Source organism: Chlorocebus sabaeus, chromosome 28 (assembly GCF_047675955.1).
Source record: "Chlorocebus sabaeus isolate Y175 chromosome 28, mChlSab1.0.hap1, whole genome shotgun sequence".
Taxonomy (NCBI): Eukaryota; Metazoa; Chordata; class Mammalia; order Primates; family Cercopithecidae; genus Chlorocebus; species Chlorocebus sabaeus.
In genome coordinates, this window is record NC_132931.1 from 7,675,046 (window position 1) to 7,700,155 (window position 25,110).

The window sequence follows — 25,110 nt, forward strand, 5'->3', positions numbered from 1 at the left end:
CCCATGTCCATGCTCTGGCCCCAAAACGCTCCTCGGTAATCCCCATCCTGCCCACACAAATGGCCCCGGAACACAGCGGCTGCTTTGAGTCGGTTTCTCTCTCAATGACTTTTCCACGATGGCTTCGATCTGGGAGTTCCGTTTTCTGTGTGTTTGCTGTCAATTTCTGGGCCTTCGGATGTTAGTCATTTTCCAAGGTGCTAAAAGGGACTGGTGTATGTCTTTTTATTCCTCCACAGGTGGCCCTGGGATGGTAACAGATGCTGAGAGATCCATCGTACCACCAAATGAAAGGTAAAAGATCAATCATAGCAACTAAAATCCACAACTATGCAGTGTTCGTTTTTGGATGACAGGCCTCCTTACAGCATTTAAGTGCAGTGTAAAGGGTTAGCGTGCTTCTTGTCTTCCTTATTTTCTATCCTATTCTTTGTCCAGAAAGACCTTTGGAATTAGAAGACTATTTTCAGTAGACACGTTTAATTTTGGAACAACTTATTAAGAACGTTAATGTTAGAGTGGAGGCAGTGTTGCATTTGGTTGATGGGAGGAGGGGGATTTGGTGCCACGGAGGTCCAGGGCATTTGAGCTTAGCGTGTCCAGGCGGCTCTGCCTGGTCCTCACCCTGCCCATCCTGACCAGGTTTCCCTTCTCCTTGCAGCTGCGGCCCCATCAGTGTGAAAACTGAACCCATGGAAGATTCTGGTGGGTACCATGATGCTTTTAAAATCAAGAATCGGCCAAGCGTGGTAGCTCACACCTGTAATCCCAGCACTTGGGAGGCCGAGGCAGGCGGATCACTTGAGGTCAGGAGTTCAAGACCAGCCTGGCCAACATGGTGAAACCCTGTCTCTACTAAAAATACAAAAATTAGCTGGGCGTGGCTATGCGTGCCTGTAATCCCAGCTACCCGGGAGGCTGAGGCAAGAGTATTGCTTGGACCCGGGAGGCTGAGGCTGCAGGGAGCTGAGTTGGCACCACTGCACTCCAGCCTGGGTGACAGAGCAAGACCCTGTCTCAAAAAAACAAACAAGGCTGGGCATGGTGGATCACGCCTGTAATCCCAGCACTTTGGGAGGCGGAGGCGGGCAGATCGCCTGAGCTGAGGAGTTCAAGACCATCCTGGCCAACATGGTAAAACCCTGTCTCTACTAAAATACAAAAAATTAGCTGGGCATGGTCGTGTGCACCTGTAGTCCCAGCTACACGGGAGGCTGAGGCATGAGAATCGCTTGAGCCTGGGAGGTGGAGGTTGCGGTGAGCTGAGATGGTGCCACAGCACTCCAGCCTGGGCTACAGAGTGAGATTCTGTCTCAAAAACAAAAACAAGTATCTAGCAGGTTATCATTTGACACCTTTCTTTTGTTTTATCAAATAAATAAATAAATAAAGACCAGGGCACGAATTAACCTCAATGGAGCCTCATTTGCAGAAGAACCATTATTTTACTCAAATATCTAGAAAACGGAGTCTTGGCAGGGTGGGGGGGTTCATGACTGTAACTCCAACACTTTGGAAGGCGGAGGCAGGTGAATTGCTTGAACACCAGAGTTCAAGACCAGCCTGAGCAACATGGTGAGACTTCATCTTTGCAAAAAATACAAAAAATGGTGGTGCCTGCCTGTGATCCCAGCTACTCAGGAGGCTGAGGTGGGAGGATCGCATAAGCCCAGGAGGTCGAGGCTGCAGTGAGCTATAATGATGCCACTGCACTCCGGCCTGGGTGACAGAGAGAGACGTTGTTTCAAAAAAGAAAAAAAGGGAAAAAAAAAGAGAGAGAGAGAACCTTCTAATTCAGTAAATACTGGGGACTAAGACGTTATTAAATACACATATTTGTGGACAAAATATTATTTTAATTATAGTTGAATTAGAACCTGAATTTGAAATGAGTAAAACATTTTGAATATAAAATTGGAATTATTACTTGACTCACAAATAGAGCAGTGTTTTCATTTTTGGACATACTTTACAGCTTTTTTGGACTTTTCTGTCATTTCTACATGTTTTACAATATAGGTACATTACTATGACAGTGTATGCTAGAAAAAAAATCCCTCTTCAGTGGATGAGAGTAGTTGACCCCATTCTTGCTTCTCCTCCCTCCTCAATGAAAAAAAACCAGCATTAATTAGAGGAAAAATGTTAACAGGTTAAGATTAAAAAAAAAAAAATTAGGCTAGGTACAGTGGCTCACACCTGTAATCCCAGCACTTTGGGAGGCCAAGGTAGGCGGATCACTTGAGGTCAGGAGTTTGAGACCAGCCTGGCCAACATGGTGAAACCCTGTCTCTACTAAAAATACAAAAAGTTAGCTGGGCATGGTGGCAGGTGCCTGTAATCCCAGCTACTCGGGAGGCTGAGGCATGAGAATCGCTTGAACCCAGGAGGTGGAGGTTGCAGTGAGCCGAGATCATGCCACTGCACTCTAGCCTGGGCAACAGAGCAAGACTCTGTCTCAAGCAGAAACAACAACAACAAAAATAATTTAAACCCAAATGTTTAATCAAGGGATGGGAAAATACTGAAAGCATTAAAAGTGGAAAGGTTCACACTTGTAATCTCAGCACTTTGGGAGGCTGAAGCAGGAGGATCGCTTGAGCCCAGGAATTTGAGACCAGCCTGGGCAACAGAGCGAGACCCTATCTCTACAAAAAATACTTGTAAATAAAAAATTAGCCAGACATGGTGGCGTGCACTTATAATCCCAGCTACTTGGGAGGCTGAGGTTGGAGGATCACCTGGGCCCAGGAGATAAAGGCTGGAGTGAGCCATGACTGCACCACTGCACTCCAGCCTGAGTGACAGAGCGAGACCCTAGCTCCAAGGAATAATAATCATAATCCAAAAGAAAAACAATATTCTGTGTTAAGAAACAAAGATCTGGCTGCGTCCAGTGGCTCAGGCCTGTAATCCCAGTACTTTGGGAGGCAGGCAGATCAGCTGAGGTCAGGAGTTTGAGACCAGCCTAGCCAACATCGTGACACCCCATCTCTACTAAAAATACAAAAATTAGCCAGATGTGGTGGCTCACACCTGTAATCCCAGCTACTTGGGAGGCCGAGACAGGAAAATTGCTTGAACCCAGGAGGCAGAGTTTGCTGTGAGCTGATACTGTGCCATTGCACTCCAGCCTGGGCGACAGTGAAAATCCGTCTGAGAAAGAACGAACGGAAGAGAGAGAGAGAGAGAAAGAAAGATATAGAAAAAGGAAAAACAGAGCCTTAACATGAGTAAAATGAAGTAAGGACAGCAGCGTCTCTAAGACAGTGAAGATGTGGTTTATGCTTGGAGGCTCCTGGGATTCCTTGGGAGGTCCAGGGACACAGTGGGTGGGTCTCCTTGGCCCAGCTCCTCCTTTGTCACACCCAGGGATGTTTTCACCACAACTGTCGGTGCTCATGTCCCTTCCATTCCCATACAAACAGATGCTTAGCAGAAGCTCCAGCTTCAGATGAGAGTCTGAACAAAAAAAAGTCTCAAAAAGAAACAACAACAACAAAAATAATTTAAACCCAGATGTTTAATCAAGGGATGGGAAAATACTGAAAGCATTAAAAGTGGAAAGGTACATGCTTGTAATCTCAGCACTTCAGGAGGCTGAAGCAGGAGAATGCTTCTCTGCAGTGGTTCTAAGTCAAACCAAGACAAGTTGAATGGAAAGAAACGGGCACAGTATTTCAGCTCATCACAATTCAGCTGTGAGCACAGGTCCGCTGTGGAATCTTAGTCTCGTTTCTGACCTGACAGGCCTCAAACTCCTGCCCACTCAATTTTAGCCTGGGATGTTTTCAGAGCTCAGATATGTTCTGCCTGTGTCTTACCTGGTCACAGAGAATTTAAAAAAATACCCCAAGCCACAGGCTCCACAAACAAACTGGGAAGATGAGGCCAGGCACGGTGGCTCATGCCTGTAATCCCAGCAATTTGGGAGGCCAAGGTGGGCGGATCACCTGAAGTCAGGAGTTTGAGACCAGCCTGGCCAACATGGTGAAACCCCGTCTCTACTAAAAATACAAAAATTAGCCAGGCGTGGTGGTGGGCGCCTGTAATCCCAGCTACTCAGGAGGCTGAGGCAGGACAGTTGCTTGAACCCAGGAGGCAGAGGTTGCAGTGAGCCAAGATGGCACCACTGCACTCCAGCCTGGGTGACAGAGCAAGACTCTGTCTCTAAAAGAAAAGAAAAAGAAGAAGAACAACCTGGGAAGATGAAAGGGGTGAGAGTGAGAAGTGATCAGTGTCCCCAGGGACTGAGTTTCCTTCCTCACCAGCTGTTGGGCTAGATGTGTGGTTCCCACGTGCCTTTGTTGGAGATGTGGTTTCATTTGAACAAAAATATGCTTCCTTATTCACAAAACTTCCTACTGTAGACTTCATGAAGCGATACGGATTGGTACCAGCTGCCGGCAGGCTCCTGCAAGCCGATCCTCAATTGCTCCTTATTTCTTGTGATAGCATTTGCTACGTAGAAGAAACATCTCCCTGGTTTTAATTTTCTTTCTTTCTCTTTCTTTCTTTCTTTCTTTCTTTCTTTCTTTCTTTCTTTCTTTCTTTCTTTCTTTCTTTCTTTCTTTCTTTCTTTCTTTCTTTCTTTCTTTCCTTTCTTTCTTTCTTTTTCTCTTTCTTTCTCTCTTTCTTTCCTTTCTTTCTTTCCTTCCTTCCTTCCTTCCCTCTTTCTTTCGCTTTCTTCCTTCCTTCCTTCCATCCCTCTTTCTTTTTCTCTTTCTTTCTGTCTTTCTTGTCTTTTTTTTTTTTTTTTTTTTGAGTCTTGCCAGGCTGGAGTGCAGTGGCACAATCTCAGCTCACTGCAACCTCCACCTCCTGGGTTCAAGTGATTCTCCTGTATCAGCCTCCTGAGTAGCTGGAATCAGGCACACGCTGTCACGCCCGGCTAATTTTTTCATTTTAGTAGAGACGGGGTTTCACCCTGTTGCCCAGGCTGGTCTCAAACTCCTGAGCTCAGGCAATCTGCCTGCCTTGGCCTCCCAAAGTGCTAGGATTATAGACATAAGCCACCGCACCAGGCCAGTTTTTTTCTTTTCTTGAGGCAGAGTCTCGCTGTCACCCAGACTGGCGTGCAGTGGTACGATCTCAGCTCACTGCAACTTCCACCTCCCAGGTTCAAGCAATTCTCCTGCCTCAGCCTTCCAAGTAGCTGGGATTACAGGCGCCCGCCACCACGCCTGGCTGGTTTTTGTATTTTTAATAGAGACGGGGTTTCACCCTGTTACTCAGGCTGGTCTTGAACTCCTGAGCTTAAGTGATCTGCCCACCTTAGCCTCCCAAAGTGCTGGGATTACAGGTCTGAGCCACCGTCCTCGGCTGACAATCAGATTTTTAAATGTTTAGCTTCACTATCCTTATAACAACAGAGCTGTTAAAGGTTTTCAGACGACCCCTCAGAACTTATAAATTATGCTAAACAATGAACCCCAAGCTGTGCCACAGTTTTTTTGTGTTGCTATTATAACACAAAATGGTTGGCTGGGTGCGGTGGCTCATGCCTATAATCCCAGCACTTTGGGAGGCGGAGGCGGGTGGATCACAAGGTCAGGAGATCGAGACCATCCTGGCTAACATGGTGAAACCCAGTCTCCACTAAAAATACAAAAAAAATTAGGCGGGCATGGTGGCGGGTGCCGTTAGTCCCAGCTACTCGGGAGGCTGAGACAGGAGAATGGCATGAACCCAGGAGGCAGAGCTTGCAGTGAGCCGAGATCACACCACTGCACGCTAGCCTGGGCGACAGAGCCAGACCCCATCTCAAAAAAAAAAAAAAAAAAAAAAGTCGAATAAACATTCATGGTTAAGTTACATGTATATTTTAGTATGGGTCATCTATTGCTGTATTTAAACATACCCTGAAATGAGGCCGGGTGTGGTAGCTCGTGCCTGCAATCCCAGCACTTTGGGAGTCCGCGGCGGGTGGATCACCTGAGGTCAGGAGTTGGAGACCAGCCTGGCCAACATGGTGAAACCCCGTCTGCACTAAACATACAAAAATTATCCAGGCATAGTGGTGCACATCTGTAGTCCCAGCTACTTGGGAGGCTGAGGTAGGAGAATCACTTGAACCTGGGAGGTGGAGGCTGCAGTGACCCGAGATCGTGCCATTGCACTCCAGCCTGGGCTGGAAGGGGAAGGGGAAGGGGAAGGACTCCAATGGAATGGAATGGAATGGCTGGAATGGAATGGAATGGAATGGCTGGAATGGAATGGAATATTTAGTCTCTCTTACATTTCTGTGTGTTGGCTGGACTGGCTCAGCAAGGGCCGATGGCTGTGTGTCTGAGGCCTTGGCTGGGACATCCGGGTCTCTCTCCTCGTGGCCTCATACCCTATAGGAAGCACCCCAGGCCGGCTCCCATGGTGATGAGGTTCTAGAAGCAGGAGGCACAGATGATCAAACTCTTCTCAAGCCTCTGTTTGCATCCCATCTGCTGATGTCCCATTGACCAAAGCAAGTCACACAGCCAGGGCCAGATTAAGGGGCAGAGAATGGCCTGGCGCCGTGGTTTACAGCTGTAATCCCAACACTTTGGGAGGCCAAGGCAGGCAAACTGCTTGAGTCCAGGAGTTTGAGATGAGCCTGGACAACATGGTGAAACTCCAACTCTACAAAAAATAAAAAATTAAACAGGCATAGTGATGCATGCCTGTAGTCCCAGCTACTCCGGAGACTGAGACAGGAGGATCGTTTGAGCCCGGGAGACAGAGGTTGTAGTGAGCCATGATCGCGTCACTGCACTCCACTGGGTGACAGAGCGAGACTCTATCTCAAAAAATAATAACAAAATGGCAGAGAAACAGACTTCTAGAAAAGAAGCATGGGAGAGTCAAATTGCAAAGGAATGTGCATCCTGGGATGGGAGAGGTCTCGAGCCTGTTTTTGCAGCCAGCCACACCTTTCTCTGATAAAGGCCTTTGGTTTTACTAGTGTAGCTTCTCCAGGTTTTGAAATCCATTCCATTGTAGTGGGTAACTTAAGTGCCTGGCCGGGCATGGTGGCTCACGCCTGTAATCCCCGCACTTTGGGAGACCAAGGTGGGCGGATCACCTGAGGTCAGGAGTTCGAGACCAGCCTGGCCAACATGGTGAAACCCCATCTTTACTGAAAATGCAAAAATTAGCCAGGTGTGGTGGCGCGTGCCTGTAAGTCTCAGCCACTTGGGAGGCCAAGGCAGGAGGGTCCCTTGAACCTGGGAGGTGGATGTTGCAGTGAGCTGAGATCATGCCACTGCACTCCAGCCTGGGCAACAGAGTGAGATTCTGTCTCAAAAAAAAAAAAAAAAAAAAAAAAAAGATTGTACATGTAAGTTCAGGCTCCATGACAGAATAATCTTCACAGCATTTCATGTAAATGCATGTGGATATTCAGCCACCATGAAGGGGAAAATCTCCCAAAACTAGGACTAGAACCAGAACTAAGGTCTCCCACCTTCATGATGCCTTCCTTCATCCTCCTCGCCTTCCTTCCTTTTTTTTTTTTGAGACAGAGTCTCGCTTTGTCAACCAGGCTGGAGTACAGTGGCTCTATCTCAGCTCACTGCAACCTCCACCTCCTGGGTTCAAGCAGTTCTCCTGCCTCAGCCTCCCGTGTAGCTGCGGCTACAGGCGTCAGCCACCACTCCCAGCTAATTTTTGTATTTTTAGTAGAGACAGGGTTTCACCATGGTGGCCAGGCTGGTCTCGAACTCCTGACCTCAAGTGATCTGCCCGCCTCGGCCTCCCAAAGTACTGGAATTGCAGGCGTGAGCTACTGTGCCCGGTCCCCTCCTTCCTTCTTTCCTTTTCTATTGATTTTACATTTGATATGATTTTTGTATAAATATACCTAAATACATAAATGTATGTTTTCTATATGTACATTATTTTATATTTATAGTATTTCTATTTTTGTATCAAGAGGTCAAATTTGTTCATAGTGAGTGAGCTACAAGTTATTTTGCTGATTGTAACACTGCTGTATTAATCAACTTATATTAGCTAGTCATATTCTCTGTTGGCAAACTTAACCTAACATACAATTTTATAATTTCCATTGCATTCTAAGGCATTTCACTGAAAGCAGAAGCTGTCGCAGTCAAGAAAGAATCAGAAGATCCTAATTACTATCACTATAATATGCAAGGTAATACTGTTTGATGATAATTTTCTTCCCCAAAAGTTATTTGGGATGGAAGGTTTTAATTCCTACCTGTCTGAAAAACAGGTGAACACCCATGTATGTTTACCTAGGTTTTAGCATATTACCATTTAGAGTAAATAATCCTACAGTTATGAAATAGATTCTATTTAACCTAAATCCACGTACTCTTGTTTGTTTTTTATAGAGATGAGGTCTCACCTTGTTGCCTAGGCTGGTCTCTAACTCCTGGGCTCAAGTAGTCCTCCAGCCTTGGCCTCCAGAAGTCCTGAGATTATAGGCGTGAGCCACCATGCCTGGCCTAAATCCACATACTTTTTTTTTTTTTTTTTTGAGACACAATCTTACTCTGTTGCCCAAGCTGGAGTTCAGTGGTGCTGTTTCCACTCACTGAAACCTCTGCCTCCTGGGCTCAAATGATTCTTGTGCCTCAGCCTCCTGAGGAGCTGGGATTACAGGCGTATGCCACTATGCCTGGCTAATTTTTTGTATTATTAGTAGAGACGGGGTTTCGCCATGTTGGCCAGGTTGGTCTCGAACTCCTGACCTCAGGTGATCCACTCACCTTGGCCTCCCAAAGTGCTGGATTACAGGCATAAGCTGCCACACCCGGCCCATAAAGCTTTTAAAAAGAAGTCATAAATTGTCACGACTGTCATGATTTTGTACCACCTAATAAAGCAATGTGTCTTGGCAATAATTGTCAGTCGCCATTACAACCATTTTATAAAAGTCTGATGGGGACTTTATCATGGACAGACCTGACTGACAGTTCCTGAACTGACTGGTCACTGGTCTCGTGATGGGATCCAGCAGAAGGTACACCACACCACTTTTGTCAAGGATTCTTCAAAAAAAAAAAAAAAAAAAAAATCAAACCAGTCCAGGTGTAGTGTCTCATACCTGTGATCCTAGCACTTTGGGAGGCCAAGGCAGGTGTATCACTTGAGCCCAGGAGTTCAAACCAGCCTGGGCAACATGGTGAGACCCCATCTCTACAAAAAGTACAAAAAGTAGCCAGGCGTGGTGGCGCACGCCTGTAGCCCCAGCTACTTGGGAGGCTGAGGTGGGAAGATCGCTTGAGTCTGGGAGGTCAAGGCTGCAGCGAACTATAATGACACCACTGCACTCCAGCCTAGGTGCTGAAGTGAGACTGTGTCTCAAAAAACAAAAACCAAAAAAACAAAAAAAACACAGTCAGACCTAAGTCTGATCCAGCCTTTAGAACTAACCAGCAATTTTTAGGAGATACATGGAATACAGGCACATATGAAAACATCACCACAAGGACATAGTCAATAAAATCCAGAATGTGAGAAACTCAGAGAAATTAATTGGTTTACTTTTTTTTTTTTTTTTTTTTTTTTTTTTTGAGACACAGTCTCGCTCTGTCGCCCAGACCGGAATGCAGTGGCATGACTGTGGCTCACTGCAACCTCCACCTGCCAGGTTCAAGTGATTCTCCTGGCTCAGCCTCAAGAATAGCTGAGATTACAGGCGTGTACCACGACGCCCGGCTGATTTTTGTATTTTTGGTAGAGAAGGGGTTTCACCATGTTGGCCAGGATGGTCTCAAACTCCTGACCTCAGGTGGTGGCAACCTGCCTGCCTTGGCCTCCCAGAGTGCTGGGATTACAGGCATGAGCCACTGCGCCCAGCCGAGGAGGGGATTTCTACTCGTAAAAAATGTCAACGTTATAAAACACAAAGACAGACTATGGAACCATTCCTGATTAAAGAAGATTTAAAAGACTCGACAACTGGAAACACTACCTCGCCCGAAGCTGGCTCCTGTACTGAAAGGAGAAAAGCTCTAAAGGACATTCGAGTCAGCTGAGAAAATTGCAATACCCATGCAAAAACGAATCCAGGTGTCGTCTTGCAACTAAATGTCCTGGTTTAAAAGCGTTATTGTGATTGTGTAAAGGAATGTCCCTATTCTTAGGAAACAGTCACTGAATTATTTAGAGATCAAGGCCTATGATGTATGTAACTTTCCCTCAAATGGTTCAGGAAAAATATTACAAAGTATGTGTATAGATGACAGATGGAGGGGAGAGGAGAGGGAGGGAGGGAGGGAAAGACATCCCGATGATCAAGGAAACGGGGTAAAATGTTAACATTGTGTGATCCGGGAAAAAGGTACATGGATCTTTGTACTCTTTTATTTTTGCAACTTTTCTGTAAATTTGAAGTTTCCGGTGCAGGCACTGGGAAAAGTGCCTTGGGGTCACTTGGGAGGCTGAGGCAGGTGGATAGCTTCAGCCCAGGAGTTCAAGACAACACAGTGGGACCCCATCTCTACAAAAAAAGTATTAAAATAAATTAGACGGGCACAGTGGCTCACACCTGTAATCCCAGCACTTTGGGAGGCCGAGACGGGTGGATCACTTGAGGTCAGGAGTTGGAGACCAGCCTGGCCAACGTGGTGAAACCCTGTCTCTACTAAAAATACAAAAATTAGCTGGGCGTGGTGACGCACACCTGTAGTCCCAACTACTCAGGAGGTTGAAGCAGGAGAATTGCTTGAACCTGGAAGGCAGAGCCAAGCCTGCACCACTGCACTCCAGCCTGGGTGACAGAGTGAGACTCTGTCTCAAATAAATAAATAAAAATTAGCCAGGTTCAGTGCTGCATGCCTATAATCCCAGCTACTCAGGAGGCTGAGGTGGGAGGATTGTTTGAGCACAGGAGGTCCAGGCTGCAGGATATCCTGATCATATCACCGCACTCCGACCCGGGCAACAGAGTAAGATAAATAAAATAAATACAAATAAAATAAATACATAAAATAATAATATAAAACATAAAACACATTTTCCAAATAAAAACTTAAAAAAAAAAAAAGGACATTTATGTGCTGGGCATGGTGGTTCACACCTCTAATCCCAGTGCTTTGGGAGGCTGAGGTGAGCACATTGTCTGAGCTCAGGAGTTCAAGATCAGCCTTGGCAACACAGGAGACCCTGTCTGTACAAACAAATTTTAAAAATTAGCCGAGTAGGCCGGGCGCGGTGGCTCAAGCCTGTAATCCCAGCACTTTGGGAGGCCGAGACGGGCGGATCATGAGGTCAGGAGATCAAGACCATCCTGGCTAATACGGTGAAATCTCATCTCTACTAAAAAATACAAAAACTAGCCGGGCGAGATGGCGGGTGCCGGTAGTCCCAGATACTCGGGAGGCTGAGGCAAGAGAATGGTGTGAACCCGGGAGGCGGAGCTTGCAGTGAGCTGAGATCCGGCCACTGCACTCCAGTCTGGGCGACATGGCGAGACTCTGTCTCAAAAAAAAAAAAAAAAAAATTAGCCGAATATGGTGGCATGTGCCTGTAGTCCCAGCTACCTGGGAGGCTGAGGTGGGAGACTCTCTTGAGCCCAGGAGGTGGAGGTTGCAGTGAGCCAAGATCACGCCACTGCATCCTAGCCCGGGTGACACAGTGAGACCCTGTCTCTAAATAAATAAATAAATAAATAAATAAATAAATAGACAACTAGGGAAATTTAAACAATGACTAGATATCAGACGGGGATGAAGAACGATTGTTAATTTTGAGGGTAATCGTGATATTATGGTAATGCAAAAGGAAGACAAGCCCTTATATCTTACTTATTCATTCTACGGTATTACCACGTGGAATTCTATGACCGCTGGGACTTCCCTTTACCCACCCAGTGGGCACAGGGGTGGGGTGGGTACACATGAAACAAGGTTACATGGGCTGGTGGTCGTGGGTGCTTCACTGTATGATCTCTGCTTTGGTATGTTTCAAATTTTCCAAAATAAAATAATAAAAAAGTAAACAAAGGATCATTTGGTTGAGGTTTATTTATTTATTTATATTTTTTGGGGGGGGTGGAGTCTTGCTCTTGTCGCCCAGGCTGGAGTGCAGTGGTGTGACCTCGGTTCACTACAACCTCTGCCTCCTGGGTTCAAGTGATTCTCCTGCCTCAGCCTCCTGAGTAGCTGGGACTAGAGGTGCCTGCCACCATACCCAGCTAATTTTTGCATTTTTAGTAGAGACGGGGTTTCACCATGGTGGCCAGGCTGGTCTCGAACTCCTGACCTCAGGTGATCCACCTGCCTCCGTCTCCCAAAGTACTGGGATTACAGGTGTGAGCCCCCGCGCGCAGCCAGTTTTATTTCAAGGGGCAGAAGTATTTCAAGTGTATTCCTGTGTGGATATTGAATTGTTTGCATTGTATTCAATGATTTCTTTTTTCATTTTTATATTTCTCCCTTTGTTCTATATTATTTATTTTTCTTTCAGGAAGCCACCCTTCTTCCACAAGCAATGAAGTAATAGAAATGGAATTACCAATGGAAGGTTAGAAAAATGCAGCATCCTCTCTCTCTCTTTAAAAAAAGTTTATAGTATTTTACAAAGAACATACTCTTTCTTTTTCTTTCTTTTTTTTTTTTGAGAGGGAACCTCACTCTGTCACCCAGGCTGGAGTGCAGTGGCACGATCTCGGCTCACTACAACGTCTGCCTCCTGGGTTCAAGTGATTCATGTGCCTCAGCCTCCTGAGTAGCTGGGATTACAGGCACCCGCTACCATGCCCAGCTAATTTTTGTATTTTTAGTAGAGACGGGGTTTCACCATGTTGGCCAGGCTGGTCTCGAACTCCTGACCTCAAGTGATCCGTCCGCCTCTATCTCCCGAAGTGCTGGGATTACAGGCGTGAGCCACTATGCCCAGCTGAAAGTTTATAGCATTTGACAGAGAACATACTCTTTTATACATGCACTTATATATAATAAAGAAGATGATTTCCTGGCATGCCTGTCTTCTCAGAAAACTACTAATGGTTGAGTTCTTGTCCTAAGATATAGTAATAAGGGCTCTATCTCTTCTTGTACTTCTGATCTGTGATGTTATAAAACACAGAGTAATTCTACTTAAAGCACTTGAGTATGGAAGTTAACTTGCTGTTTGTTGCTTTGTCTTTTGCATGGCATGACAGAATACTTTTGGACAGAGTTGAGTAATATTTTAGGAAATTCTTGCATTAGAAGTAAAATTTGATAATACTTCCCTCCATTCATATATAAATCTTGAGCATCATATGAATAAAGCCTAAATTCCTAAGGTGGTTTATGTATGTCCAAGATAAAATTAATAATTGAAAAAAGGGCTGGGCATGGTGGCTTTACGCCTGTAATCCCAGCACTTTGAGAGGCTGAGGTGGGCAGATCACCTGAAATCAGGAGTTCAAGACCAGCCTGGCCAACATGGTGAGACCCCTGTCTCTACTAAAAATACAAAAATGAGCCAGGTGTGGTGGCGGGCACCTGTAATCCCAGCTACTGTGGAAGCTGAGGCACGAGAATTGATTGAAACTAGGAGGCGGAGCCTGCAGTGAGCTGAGATCACAGCATTCCACTCCAGCCTAGGTGACAGAGTGAGACTGTCTCAAATAATAATAAAATAATAATAATAATAAAGATTTTCTTCCCAAACCTAGAGGCATGGGACATCTTTGTCCATTTACAGGCAATGTGGCCTTACTTTTAGTTGTGTACCTGCCTTAGAGAGATAGTAACACACGGATTACCAAAATGATCTTGTTTTTGTTTTTGTTTTTGTTTTTGGAGACAGTCTTACCCCGTCACCCAGGGTGGAGTGCAGTCTTGCGACCTCAGCTCACTGCAGCCTCCACCTCCCAGGTTAAAGCAGTTCTCTTGCCTCAGCCTCCCGAGTAGCTGGGATTACAGGCATAAGCCACCACACCCGGCTAATTTTTGTATTTTTAGTAGAGATGAGGTTTCACCATGTTGTCCAGGCTGGTCTTCAACTCCTGGCCTCAAGTGATCCGCCCACCTTGGCCTCCCAAAAGTGCTGGGATTACAGGTGTGAGTCACCGTGCCCGGCTGAGTTACTGTTTATTATCCTATTATTATTGCTTATAAAATTAAAATTATGTTTATTATATATGAAATGTATTTAAAATGCCAAGATAAGCTACTTTTTTGGTATAGGAGCAGTAATGTGTTGGAATATGAGGAGAATACTTAATAATGAATGTCATTTTAGAAATTTTTTTTTCAAGATTCCACTCCTCTGGTGCCTTCAGAAGAACCAAATGAGGACCCTGAAGCCGAGGTGAAAATCGAAGGTTAGTTGCCAAACGCGCCATTGCCAAGTATGATTTTCATTCTAACAGGATTAATTGCGAATAGGATGGCTGAGCTCAGTGACTCAAGCCTGTAATCCCAGCACTTAGGGAGGCCAAGGCAAGTGTGTTGCTTGAGCCCAGGAGTTTGAGACCAGCCTGGACAACACGGTGAAACCCCATCTCTACTAAAAACACAGAATTAGCCAGGCATGGTGGCACACATCTGTAGTCCCATCTACTCGGGAGGCTGAGGCAAGAGGATCACTTGAACCTGGGAGGTGGAGGTTGCAGTGAGTCGAGATCTCACCACTGCACTCCAGCCTGGGTGACAGAGCGAGATTCCATCTTAAAAAAAAAAAAAAAAAAAAGAATTGTGAGGAAGAGATTGAAATCTCTAATGTGTGTATATATAATAGAGCAGCCCATATTCCCATTAGGGCCACAACATAATTAGCTGTGCAAAAAAATTAGAAAGAAAAGAAAAATAATAACCAGGCATGATGGTGCATGCTTGTAATCCCAGCACTTTGTGACTTTGTGAGGCCAAGGCAAGAGGATCATTTGAACCCTGGAGTTCTAGATAAGCTTGGGCAACATAGTGAGACGCCGTCTCTGCAAAAAATAAACAGTAAAAAAAAATTAGGCAAGGCATGGTGGCTTATGCCTGTAATCCCAGCATTTTGGGAGGCTGAAGTGGGCAGATCACTTGATCCCAGGAGTTTGAGACCAGCCTGGGCATAGTGAAACCCTGTCTCTACTAAAAATACAAAAAATTAGCAGGGCATGGTGGCACACACCTGTAGTCCCAGCTATTTGGGAGGCTGAGGTGGGCCAATCACCTGAGCCCAGGGAAGTCGAGGCTGCAGTGAGCTGTAATTGTGCCACAATACCCCAGCCCGCATGATGGGAGCGAGATCCTGCCTCAAAACAAACTAACAAAAATATTAGCCAGACATGGTGGCACACACCTGTAGTCTCAACTACTTGGGAGGCTGAGGTGGGAGGATCGCCTGAGCCCAGGATTTCAAGGCTGAAGTGAGCTGTGTTTATGCCTCTGCACTCCAGTGTGGTCAACAGAGCAAGACTCCATCTCTAAAAATAAAAATTAAAACAAAATTTTAAAAAGTCTTTCACATTAGCACTGACCCACGACTGGGCCTCGTCTGTGCTGTGTTCAAGTAAGGAAAGAATGAAGGGTGGAGGGTACATAAGCGGGGAGAATGGAAAGGAAAGGACGATTCACTCACACATAGCCCCTTTCCTACTGGAGTGGACAGACAGATATCAAAAGTAACCGCTCAGGCCTGCAGCTGGTGAAGTCAGTTTAAGTGCAAGTATCTAAAAGAAGTGAAATTGAAAGTGTGATTTAGGGCTGGCGTGGTGGCTCACACCTGTAATTCCAGCACTTTGGGAGACCCAGGTAGGTGGATCCCTTGAGGCCAGGAGTTCGAGACCAGCCTGGCCAACGTGGCAAAACCCCGTCTCTACTGAAAATACAAAAATTAGAGCTGGGTGTGGTGGCTCACACCTGGGTAATCCCAGCACTTTGGGAGACCCAGGTAGGTGGATCCCTTGAGGCCAGGAGTTCAAGACGAGCCTGGCCAACACAGCGAAACCCCATCTCTACTAAAAATACAAGAATTAGAGCCAGGTGTGGTGGCTCACACCTGTAATCCCAGCACTTTGGGAGACCCAGGCAGGTGAATCAGTTGAGGTCAGGAGTTCTCGACCAGCATGACCAACATGGTGAAACTCCATCGCTACTAAAAAAATACAAATAGTAGCTGGGGGTGGTGGTGGGCTCCTGTAATCCCAGCTACTCAGGAGGCTGAGGCATGAAATCGCTTGAACCTAGGAGGCAGAGGTTGCAGTGAGCTGAGATCACACCACTGCACTCCAGCCTGGGCGATAGACTCAATCTCAAAAAAAAAAAAAAAAAAAAAAACCAGGCATGGTGGTACATGTATGTGGTCCCAGCTACTCAGAAGGCTGAGGTAGGAGGATCACTTGACCATGGGAGGTAGAGGCTGCAGTGAGCTAGGATCATACCACTGTACTCCAGCCTGGATGACAGAGTAAGAACCTGTATCAAAAAAAAAAAAAAAAAAAAAATCAGTCTGGGCTTCTGATCAAAGCAGTACTTAGACATATTTAAAGGCGAATTGGCTTTATTCCTGGTAAATTCTAAATTTCAACCTCTGTTTTAAGGAAACACAAATTCATCCACTGTTACAAACTCTGCAGCAGGTGTTGAAGATCTTAACATCGTTCAAGTGACTGTTCCAGGTATGGACTAATGTTACATTTTTCCTTTTGTCTGAATTCTTTTTTGACATAGGGCGGTCTCTTGGACCTGTCATTTTTCACTTAGTTCACCCTGACAACTAAGAAATGACAGTTCGGGAATATAAAATATGCGGCAAGTTGCTACACACCAAGCATCTTGCTCGTATCAGACATTGTTAATCAGATATTTTGCTTCTCCTGGCCAACCCCGGGCATTACCTGGAAAATGCATCTCAGAGCAGGCAGCACGGAGCACCAGCTATGGCTGAATTGGAATTGGCCACAGAGGTGAAATGTTTTGTTGCCCATCATTAATAATCTTCCTGCCGGGCGCAGTGGCTCACGCCTGTAATCCCAGCACTCTGGGAGGCTGAGATGGGTGAATCACGAGGTCAGGAAATCGAGACCATCCTGGCTAACACGGTGAAACCCCGTCTCTACTAAAAAATACAAAAAATTAGCCAGGCATGGTGGCGGGCGCCTGTAGTCCCAACTACTCAGGAGACTGAGGCAGGAGAATGGCGTGAACCCGGGAGGCGGAGCTTGCAGTGAGCCGAGATTGCGCCACTGCACTCCAGCCTGGGCGACAGAGTGAGACTCCGTCTCAAAAAAATTAATATAATAATAATAATAGTCTTCTTTTCTGAATATGTGTATGTAAAATATATCTGGAAATATACAAGAGAATCTAATAACATAGTTCCTCCAGGGAAGGAAACTGACAGCTGAGATAGGGATGGGAGAGAGACGTTTGAGATGTTTCTGTATATTACTCTTCTTCAGCGTTGAGCCATGTGATTGCTTTAGTTATTCAAAAGTAAATAAAGTTTTAAAGTGTTGAAAAATATCTAAAAAATAAAAACAAAAAAAGGGCCAGGCATGGTGGCATGTGCCTGTAATCTCAGCACTTTGGGAGGCTGAGGCAGGAGGATCACTTAAGCCCAGGAGTTTGAGACCAGCCTGCACAGCACAGTGAGACTCTGTCTCTAACAAACAAAAAGCAAAGAAAAATAGACTGGGTGCGGTGGCTCACACCTGTAATCCCAGCACTTTGGGAGGCTGAGGCAGGTGGATTACCTGAGGTCAGGAGTTCGAGACCAGCCTGCCCAACATGGTGAAACCCCGTCTCTACTAAAATTACAAAAATTAGCCAGGTGTGGTGGTGGGCGCCTATAATCCCAGCTACTTAGGAGGCTGAGGCAGAAGAATAGCTTGAATCTGAGAGGGGTGCAATTAATTGCTTGAACCCAGAAGTTTGCAGTGAACCAAGATTGCACCATTGTACACCAGCCTGGGCGACAAGAGCAAAACTCAGCCTCAAAAAAAAAAAAAGAAAAGAAAAGAAAAGAAAAGAAAAAAGAAAAATAAAAAAAGAAAGAAAATAAAAATATACCTTTCCTTCTAATCCTAGTACCTCTTATTCCTTTTACTTGTCATATTTCATTGGCTAAGATTTCTATTTTAAGGCTGAAAAGTGGTGGTGAAAGTAAACATCCTTGTCTTGTATGGTATTGAAAATATTCCTTAAAAGTAATATGTAGTATGTTTATATAGGGTTATGATTTGGAAAATTCTGTATTATCCATAATGGCTTCCATTTCCAAATTTCCAAAATGCTTAATTGTTGCTAAAAGTAAACTGAGTAACAATCCAGGTAAAGCACTTTCTCAGGGGCTAACAGGCATTTCTCCCAACAGCTTTCTTGGGAGAAAATACATGAATAACCTTGGTTTGTTTATTTGTTTAATTATTTTTAGATAATGAGAAGGAAAGATTATCAAGCATTGAAAAGATTAAACAGCTAAGAGAACAAGTTAATGACCTCTTTAGCCGAAAATTTGGTAAGTTTTTATATCTTTTTATATCCAGAATTCATATACTTAAAATACTTCTTTTTAAAAGAATACTTGGCCAGGTGCATTTGCTCACACCTGTAATCCCAGCACTTTAGGAGGCCAAGGCTAGAGAATCACTTGAGCCCAGGAGTTTGAGACCAGCCTGGGCAACAAAGTGACCCCCAGGTCTGTAAAAAAAAAAAAAAAAAACTTTATCTTACAAGAAATTGATCTTGGCTGGGGGCAGTGGTTCACGCTTTTAATCCCAGCACTTTGGGAAGCCAAGGTGGGTGGATCACTTGAGGCCAGGAGTTCGAGTCCAGCCTGGCCAACATGGTGAAACCCCATCTCTACTAAAAATACAAAAAATTAGCCAGGTGTGGTGGTGCATGCCTGTAATCCCAGCAACTCAGGAGGCTGAGGCACGAGAATCGCTTGAAACTGGGAGGTGGAGGTTGCAGTGAGCTGAGATCGCACCGTTGCACTCCAGCCTGGGCGACAGAGCAAGACCCTGTCTCAGGAAAAAAAAAAAAAAAAAAAGAAGAAGAAATTGATCTTTTTGTGAAAGAGCTATGATAAAAATTAGTCAATGTGTCTTTAACAGAAGAGCTTTTGCGTGGTAGCGTTGACTAATTACAATAATAATAATAGCTATCTTTGTTTCACTGAGTGCTCACTTTGGGTATTATTTTTTGTGCTCAACATGTGTTTGATCATTTAATCCTCACATAAAACCTTTTGGGTAGGCGCCATGATAACCCTGTGTAATGGATGGAGAAACTGAGTTTGCCTACTACCCATGCCGATTTGAAAATGTTAAAATTATATTCACACATCGTAGTACCACTGGAAAATAATAATGACTGATTATAAGTATTGTCATTTGATGCTTCTAAATTCTGGTTTAGGAAATGTAAGGAACAAACTCAGCTAGTTTTATTTGTGTTTTTGTTGTTGTTGTTGTTGTTTTGTTTTGTTTTGTTTTGAGGCAGGGTCTTGCTCTGTCTCCCAGGCTGGAGTGCAGTGGGGCGATCTCGGCTCATTGCAGTTTCTGCCTCCTGGGTCCCTCCCGTGTAACTGGGATGACAGGCGCGCGCCACCACGCCCAGCTAATTTTTGTATTTTTAGTAGAGACAGGGTTTCGCCATGTTAGCCATAGCTGGTCTCAAACTCCTGGCCTCAAGTGATTCGCCCGCCTCAGTCTCCCAAAGGGCTGGGATTATAGGTGTGAGCCACCGCGCCCAGCCAAACTCAGCTGGTTTTATGCTGCTCATCCTGTCACAGGTGAAGCAATTGGCGTGGATTTCCCTGTGAAAGTTCCCTACAGGAAGATCACATTCAACCCTGGCTGTGTAGTGATTGACGGCATGCCCCCGGGGGTGGTATTCAAGGCCCCCGGCTACCTGGAAATCAGTTCCATGAGGAGGATCTTGGAGGCAGCTGAGTTTATCAAATTCACAGTCATCAGGTAAGTGAGTCAAGAGAATGAATCTGGAGACTCTGACTTGCCCAAGGTGGGAATGTGGCAGCCCAGGAATGTCTGCCCCATGACTTGGGCTGGGGGTTTGTTCCCGCAGTGACTTCATCATCTTCTGTTTCCTTGAGATGTATCCATGTCCCTGTTCCTCAGTGATCACAGGCAGCCCGTCCCAGTTTTAGCTCACACAGCACCTAGCACAGAGTTAACACTCCGCGAAAGTTTGTCCAATAAAACTAAGTGGGGCCGGGCGCGGTGACTCACGCCCGTAATCCCAGCACTTTAGGAGGCTGAGGCGGGTGGATCCTGAGGTCAGGAATTTGAGGCGAGCCTGGCCAACATGGTGAAACCCCGTCGCTACTAAAAATACAAAAATTAGCCGGGTGTGGTGGCACACGCCTGTAATCCCAGCTACTCAGGAGGCTGAGGCATGAGAATCGCTTGACCTGGGAGGTGGAGGTTGCAGTGAGCTGACATGGCGCCACTGCACTCCAGCCTGGGCAGCAGAGTGAGACTCCATCTCCAAAAATAAATAAATAGGCTGGGCATGGTGGCTCAGGCCTGTAATCCCAGCATTCTGGGAGGCCAAGGCAGGTGGATCATTTGAGGTCAGGAGTTCGAGACCAGCCTGGCCAGCATGGTGAAACTCCATCTCTACTAAAAATAAACATTAGCCGGGTGTAGTGGTACGTGCCTATAATCCCAGCTACTCAGGAGAATCACTTGAGCCTGGAATGCGGAGGTTGCAGTGAGCCCAGATGACACCACTGCACTCTAGCCTGGGTGATGGAGTGAGACTCCGTCTCAAAAAAAAACAAAAACAAAAAGTTCAGTGTAGTGGCTCACGCCTTTCCACGTAGATATCCTGAGGTCAGGAGTTCAAGACTAGCCTGGCCAACATGGTGAAACTAAAAATACAAAAAATTAGTCGGGTGTGGTGACGGGTGCCTGTAGTCCCAGCTACTCAGGAGGCTGAGGCAGGAGAATGGTTTGAACCCAGGAGGCGGAGCTTGCAGTGAGCTGAGGTCACGCCACCGCACTCCAGCCTGGGCGACAGAGTGAGACTCTGTCTTAAAAAAACAAAATCAAAATAAATAAATAAATATTCTTCTGTAAAAAAATAAATAAGTAAAAATTTAAAAAATAATAAAACTAAGCAGACAAAAGAGGAAACATGAGCTTGTTGCATTTATCAATGTGTCTCTCTCTTCAGGCCGCTTCCAGGGCTTGAGCTCAGTAATGGTGAGTATTCTGCATGCTGCGAAGAACATTCTGGCAATGTTGGGCCGCGGGAAGTGTCTGGATGGGCGCTCGCCACAGGGTCTTTGCTTCCTTGAGACTGGGACCCAAGTACATGGCCTTCGATGCATGCTTTTATTTTTCCTGCATGTGATAAAGTTAGATAACTCTGTTACTTGAGTTTGATTAACCAGGCATTTTTTCTCATACAACAGTCTGAAGGAGCGTGATCTATATCACACCGTGGGTGTGACGTGTGATGTGGCACACTCTTTTTTTTTTTTTTTCTGGAGACGAGTCTCGCTCTGTCACCCAGGCTGGAGTGCAATGGCACAATCTCAGCTCACCGCAACCTCCCCCTCCCAGGTTCAAGCGATTCTCCTGGCTCAGCCTCCTGAGTAGCTAGGACTATAGGCACGTGCCACCACGCCTGGCTAATTTTTGGTTTTTTTTTTTTTGAGACGGAGTCTTGCTCTGTCACCCAGGCTGGAGTGCAGTGGCCAGATCTCGGCTCGCTGCAAGCTCCGCCTCCTGGGTTCATGCCATTCTCCTGCCTCAGCCTCCCAAGTAGCTGGGACTACAGGCGCCCACCACCTCGCCCGGCTAGTTTTTTGTATTTTTTTAGTAGAGACGGGGTTTCACGGTGTTAGCCAGGATGGTCTCGATCTCCTGACCTCGTGATCCGCCCGTCTCGGCCTCCCAAAGTGCTGGGATTACAGGCTTGAGCCACCGCGCCTGGCCTAATTTTTGTATTTTTAGTAGAGATGATTTTTGCCATGTTGACCAGGCTGGTCTTGAACTTCTGACCTCAAGTGATCCGCCCACCTCCACCTCCCACAGTGCTGGGATTACAGGCATGAGCCACTGCGCATGGCCAATGTGGCATACTATTCAAGTGTGCTGTGTGGTGGGGGCTCCCCTGAGGCCACCCGCACAGCTGCGCTCAGGATCACAGTACCGATCTCCTCTGTGTTAGTTGATAAATAGTGCCTGCTTGGCCCCCAGCCCCGCTGTAGTACCTCCCCACCTCTAGACCTTGGCTTGACCTCCCTACAGTGCTGAAGCAAAAGGGATTCCACCTGGTACAGCAGGGGCCCCCCAGAACCCTTCCAGTGCTGAGATTAGCATCTGTTCTTTTTTTTTTTTTTTTTTTTGAGACAGAGTCTTGCTCTGTCACCCAGGCTGGAGTGCAATGGCGCGATCTTGGCTCACTGCAACCTCCGCCTCCCAGGTTCATTCGATTCTCCTGCCTCAGCCTTCCGATTAGCTGGGATGACAGGTGTGTGCCACCGCATCCGGCTAATTTTTGTATTTTTTAGTAGAGACAGAGTTTAGCCATGTTGGCCAGGCTGGTCTCAAACTCCGGACCTCAAGTAATCCACCCACCTTGGCCTCCCAAAGTACTGGGATTACAGATGTGAGCCACCGCACCCGGCTCAGCATCTGTTCTGATTGAGCAGTGCCCAGGCATTCTGCTACTTAAATGTTCTCTCTTTTTTTTTCCCCCTTCAACACTTATTTTAAGTTCTAGGGTACATGTGTAGGAAGTGCAGGTTTGTTAAACTAATAGGTAAATGTGTGCCATGGTGGTTTGCTGCACAGATCAACCTATCACCTAGATATTAAGCCCAGTATCCATTAGCTATTCTTCCTGATGCTCTCCCTCTCCCTACCTACCCCCACCCTGTTAAATATTCTTAATATCTTCCCTGGAGCCCTTGCAAGTGAATCAGTATCCTGTCAAGTAGAATATGGAGAGGTGTTCTCACGAGCGTGAGTCAACCAGGGAACCTCCTAATGTAACATTTGAAAACTAAAGTAGGCTGGGCGCGGTGACTCACGCCTGTAATCCCAGCACTTTGGGAGGCCGAGGTGGACGGATCACGAGGTCAGGAGATGGAGACCCTTCTGCACAACATGATGAAACTCTGTCTCTACTAGATATACAAAAATTAACCGGGCATGGTGGCGCTTGCCACCACTGGGATTACTACTACTACTGAGTAGTAATCCCAGCTACTCAGGAGGCTGAGGCAGGAGAATCACTTGACCCAGGGAGTGGGAGGTTGCAATGAGCCGAGATTGTGCCACTGCACTCCAGTCTGGCGACAGAGCGAGACTCGTCTCAAAAAAAAAAAAAGAAAAGAAAAAAAAGAAAACCGAAGTAGTCTATTAAAATGCTCCATTCTTCTTCCCAAATGCATCTGATTGCTAAATGATTTTTTGATCTTTTATAATAGCTTTATTTATTTATGTTATTATTATTGGGGTTTTTTAGAGACAAGGTCTCTGTCACCCAGGCTGGAGTGCAGTGGCGTGATCATAGCTTAATGCAGCCTGGAAGTCCTGCCCTCAGGCGATTCTCCCACCTCTGCCTCCCGAGTAGCTGGGACAGCACCACCATGCCCAGCTAATTTTTTTTTTTTTTTTTTTTTTTGGAGAGACGGGGTCTCGCTATGTTTCCCAGGCTGGCCTTGAACTTCTGGCTTCAAGCGATCCTCCTGCCTCAGACTCCCAAAGTGCTGAAATTATAGGCATGAGCCACTGTACAGGGCCTGAGTTTCTTAAGGTGCACTTTTATGTGTGTGTACTCTGGAAATACCTTGATTTCCTGAAGGGTGGCCAGGTTCTTTAAATCTAAAACACTAGCCCCTGTATACTTGAACACACTTATATGTATGAGTTTTGTGTGGTTCTGTGGCCGTCACCCTTGTCGTTTGAGACTCACAGTAGGTAAAAATCATACGCCTTTTCTGTGCTCATTCCCATCTCTGTTATTTCAAAGTTTTCTTGGGAATCAAATGAAAAAATATGTTAAAATGCTCACGTCTATAATCCCAGGACTTTTGGAGGCCAAGGCAAGAGGATTGCTTGAGGTCAGGAGTTTGAGACTAGCCTGGGCAACATAGCAAGACCCCCATCTCTACAAAAAATTTAAAAATTAGCTGGACATACTGGCTCATACCTGTATCCCCAGCCACTTGGCAGGCTGAAGCAGGAGGATCACTTAAACTCAGGAGTTTGAGACAGCAGAGAGCCATAATTGCAACACTACACTCCAGCCTGGATGACAGAACAAGACCCTGTCTCTAAAAAGAAAATGCAAACATATTATCAAACAATTCCTGTTTAAACTGGACGTAACAAGCACAGCTATATGCTGAACCTCATCAAAAGTGTCTTTTGTTTGGCTCATGTATTTTTAAAAATAAGGATGAGGCCAGGCACCGTGGCTCTTGTAATCCCAGCACTTTGGGAGGCCAAGGCGGGTGGATCGCTTGAGCCCGGGAGTTTCAGACCAGCCTGGGCAACATGGCAAGACTCCAGCTCTACAAAAAAAAAAAAAAGAAGAAGAAGAAGAAAGAAAGAAAAAATAGCTGGGTGTGGTGGTGCATGCCTGTAGCCCCAGCAACTGGGGAGCTGAGGTGGGAGGATCACCTGAGCCCAGGGAGTTCCAGGCTGCAGTGAGCCATTATCACACCACTGCACTCCAGCCTGGATGACAGAGTGAGACTTTGTCTCCAAAAAAAAAAAAAAAAAAAAAAAAAAAACAAGGAATAGTAGCCAACATTGAAAAACCAGGCACTCTTTCATAAAAGTTTTCTAAAGAAAACCTGAAGATCTGGCTGGGTGCAGTGGCTCACGCCTGTAATCCCAGCACTTTGGGAGGCTGAGGCGGGTGGATTTCCTGAGGTCAGGAGTTCGAGACCAGCCTGGACAACATGGTGAAACCTCATCTCTACTAAAAATACAAAAATTAGGTGGGCGTGGTGGTGGTCACCTGTCATCCCAGCTACTCAGGAGACTGAGGCAGAAGAATCGCTTGAACCCGGGAGGCGGAAGTTGCATTGAGCCGAGATTGCGCCACTGCACTCCAGCCTGGGCAACAGAGCAAAACTCCGTCTCAAAAAAAAAAAAAAAAAAAAAAAAGTCAGATGCATTCGGGAAGAAGAATGGAGTATTTTAATAGAATCTTTTTTTTTTTTTTTTTTTTGAGACGACATCTGGCC

The 25,110-nt window shown here is 45.8% G+C and overlaps 1 protein-coding gene across 7 annotated transcripts in view; it reads left to right on the forward strand.

Annotated features, from left to right (window-relative positions):
* The window catches only part of LOC103246613 (general transcription factor II-I repeat domain-containing protein 2B), a 68,103-nt gene that overhangs the window by 33,143 nt on the left and 9,850 nt on the right, over positions 1 to 25,110 (forward strand). For 6 of the 7 annotated variants that reach the window (XM_037990527.2, XM_037990529.2, XM_037990530.2 and 3 more), the window contains 9 exons: positions 240 to 294; positions 662 to 705; positions 8,054 to 8,131; positions 12,415 to 12,471; positions 14,198 to 14,263; positions 16,472 to 16,549; positions 18,307 to 18,390; positions 19,669 to 19,852; positions 21,075 to 21,103. In XM_037990527.2, coding sequence (XP_037846455.2) covers positions 240 to 294; positions 662 to 705; positions 8,054 to 8,131; positions 12,415 to 12,471; positions 14,198 to 14,263; positions 16,472 to 16,549; positions 18,307 to 18,390; positions 19,669 to 19,852; positions 21,075 to 21,103 — 675 coding nt within the window. Of the gene's footprint in view, positions 1 to 239; positions 295 to 661; positions 706 to 8,053; positions 8,132 to 12,414; positions 12,472 to 14,197; positions 14,264 to 16,471; positions 16,550 to 18,306; positions 18,391 to 19,668; positions 19,853 to 21,074; positions 21,104 to 23,941; positions 25,002 to 25,110 lie in introns of those variants that run through there. The other variant, XM_073012676.1, reaches the window with a different exon arrangement.